Raw genomic sequence first — 2,484 nt, 5'->3', positions numbered from 1 at the left:
AGCCTGTTTGCCATCAGATCTTACTATTCTCCTTTTGGCTCTGGAAAATTGGTAATCTGATCCCATAAACTGTGTTGTCAAGATCTTTTATCAGTTGGCTTTGTGTTGGGCTCCACAGAAGGAAGGACAGAAGGGTGAAAGAAGAGAGGAAACAGACTATGTGTTGTCTATCTCAGCCTTAGGCATCATCTCATCCTGATCATCAGGCCATGTGTGTATCTCTTTCAAGGCACCAGCTTCCAATCACTTGACTCTGGCCCCTGAGTTCTCATAACATTACCTTACGTCTCTGTGTCAATGTCTAGAGATGGTAGCAACATCCTGCTATTGCTATTGCTCATCCTGTTATTGCTTGTCTGTGGACTGTCTCACCACAGTTTTCTATTCATTGTCTCTGCCTTTCCATCACCAGTGTAATGACTTATATACACTAAATTCTATTTTATACATTTTGAGTGTCTTCTGTTTTTCTGGTTAGACTCTGAGGATAAAAAACACCACCAGGGGCTCACTGGGTGTCAGTGAAAATGCTTTACTGGTATTGTATACAATTCCTTTTATGGTATTGTATACATTCCTTAAGAAACAGATAATACTAGTAGTATCATTTGGCAAAGGAGGAAACCTAAAATGGTTTAAATATTTTCACAAGGTCACACAACTATAAGTAGAAGGGCTAGAATTTAAATCCAGGCCATCTGACTCTAAAACTAATGCTCTAATGCACTAAAATACTAGGTCAAATCAACCTCATTACCCGCCATGTGGGAAACATCCAATAGGGATCAGAGTCTAAGCTGTCCAAATCAACAAAAGATGAATCTGGTTCAAACAGTTATTAATATCCAAGGGATTAGGGCAAGACATCATGGCTGCCATTCATTTATATATTATGTACCAAGAAATTAATGATCTTGGTGCCTGGAAATAGCAGATTAACAACAACCGAATAGATAAAAATCCTGACTTCATGGAGCTTACAAACTATTAGAGGGTGAAAGATAATAGATGAATGAATGGTATTTGCTAGCAATAAATCCTATGATAAAATAAAGAAAGGAAGATGTATGAGAAAACTCAGGATAAGTTTTGGAATTTTAAATAGGGAAGTTCTGTATTTTCTTAGATGCTCCCAAATATCTCCTTTCCTCTCTTTTGGTCCACACCCCACCTTTCAGGACTGCCTCGACTCTTTTAGACATGGATGAAATACTATGCTACAGCGGATGGGACATGGCTTAATGAATGGCCACCCAGGGCTGGCCACCATGACATGGAAGTTCAAGAGATCCCCATGAAGCTTCCCCATCATGTGTTCCCCATTATGTGACCTCATAGGAAGCAGGAGGCCCTCTATTATCTCTCCAGTGAACTACTTTGATGTAAAGTTCCTACTTCAATGTTGTTTTTTTCTTTTTTTTTTTTAAAGAACTCAGCTTTTTATTGAATGTGCTACTAAAGAGGTTTAGTCAAAAAGACCAAAGCCCACGTCATCATCAGACTCTTCAGATTCTTCGTTCTTTGCTTCCACTTTCTTCTCCTCAGCTGGGGCAGCAGTGGGGGAGGGGGCAGGACCTCCTGCTGGGGCAGCCCCAGCTGCTGGGGCAGGTCCACCTGCCCCCACATTGCAGATGAGGCTCCCGATGTTGACATTGGCCAAAGCCTTTGCAAACAAGCCTGGCCAGAAAGGTTCAACATTTACACTGGCTGCTTTAATGAGGGCATTGATCTTATCCTCCGTGACTGTCACCTCATCATCATGCAGGATGAGGGCCAAGTAGATGCAGGCAAGCTCTGAGACGGAGGCCATGGTGCGGGCGAGGGCTAGGCAGGGTCTGCCGGGCACAGTGCTAGTCGCCAGATGAAGTGAGGGTCTCACCCCAACGTGGCCTTAGCTTCCTCAGAAGGACCAAGCACCTTAGCGGAAGCTGAGGAAAAGGAAGCTATTTCAATGTTTTAAAAGCATTTTATCCTAAGTGTCCATCATCGGATGAATGGATAAAGAAGATGTGGCACATATATACAATGGAATATTACTCAGCCATAAAAAGAAACGAAATTGAGCTATTTGTAATGAGGTGGATGGACCTAGAGTCTGTCATACATAGTGAAGTAAGTCAGAAAGAGAACGACAAATACCATATGCTAACACATATATATGGAATTTAAGAAAAAAAAATGTCATGAAGAACCTAAGGGTAAGACAGGAATAAAGACACAGACCTACTAGAGAATGGACTTGAGGACACGGGAAGGGGGAAGGGTAAGCTGTGACAAAGCGAGAGAGTGGCACGGACATATATACACTACCAAACGTAAAACAGATAGCTAGTGGGAAGCAGCCGCATGGCACAGGGAGATCAACTCGGTGCTTTGTGACCACCTAGAGGGGTGGGATGGGGAGGGTGGGAGGGAGGGAGACGCAAGAGGGAAGAGATATGGGAACATATGTATATGTATAACTGATTCACTTTGTTATAAAGC

General features: G+C 42.6%; 1 protein-coding gene across 2 annotated transcripts; it reads right to left on the bottom strand.

The window, feature by feature from the left end:
* Positions 1-1,465: 1,465 nt before the first annotated feature.
* LOC114901928 (60S acidic ribosomal protein P1-like) lies at positions 1,466-1,840 on the bottom strand. 2 transcript variants are annotated; one of them, XM_029234159.1, is made up of 2 exons: positions 1,740-1,810; positions 1,466-1,664 (listed from the first exon to the last, which is right to left on the bottom strand). In XM_029234159.1, the coding sequence occupies exons 1-2, from the start codon at positions 1,808-1,810 to the stop codon at positions 1,466-1,468; spliced, it is 270 nt and encodes an 89-aa protein (XP_029089992.1). The 2 variants fall into 2 exon arrangements, with proteins under 2 accessions (XP_029089992.1, XP_029089993.1); XM_029234160.1 differs by having other exon boundaries at positions 1,466-1,840.
* Positions 1,841-2,484: the final 644 nt, after the last annotated feature.

The sequence above is a fragment of the Monodon monoceros genome, unplaced genomic scaffold (genome assembly GCF_005190385.1).
Source record: "Monodon monoceros isolate NGI ecotype Baffin Bay Population unplaced genomic scaffold, NGI_Narwhal_1 Super_Scaffold_2, whole genome shotgun sequence".
NCBI classification, from domain to species: Eukaryota; Metazoa; Chordata; class Mammalia; order Artiodactyla; family Monodontidae; genus Monodon; species Monodon monoceros.
The sequence above is the reverse complement of the archived record's forward strand: the minus strand, read 5'-3'. Positions and strand labels throughout refer to the sequence as shown.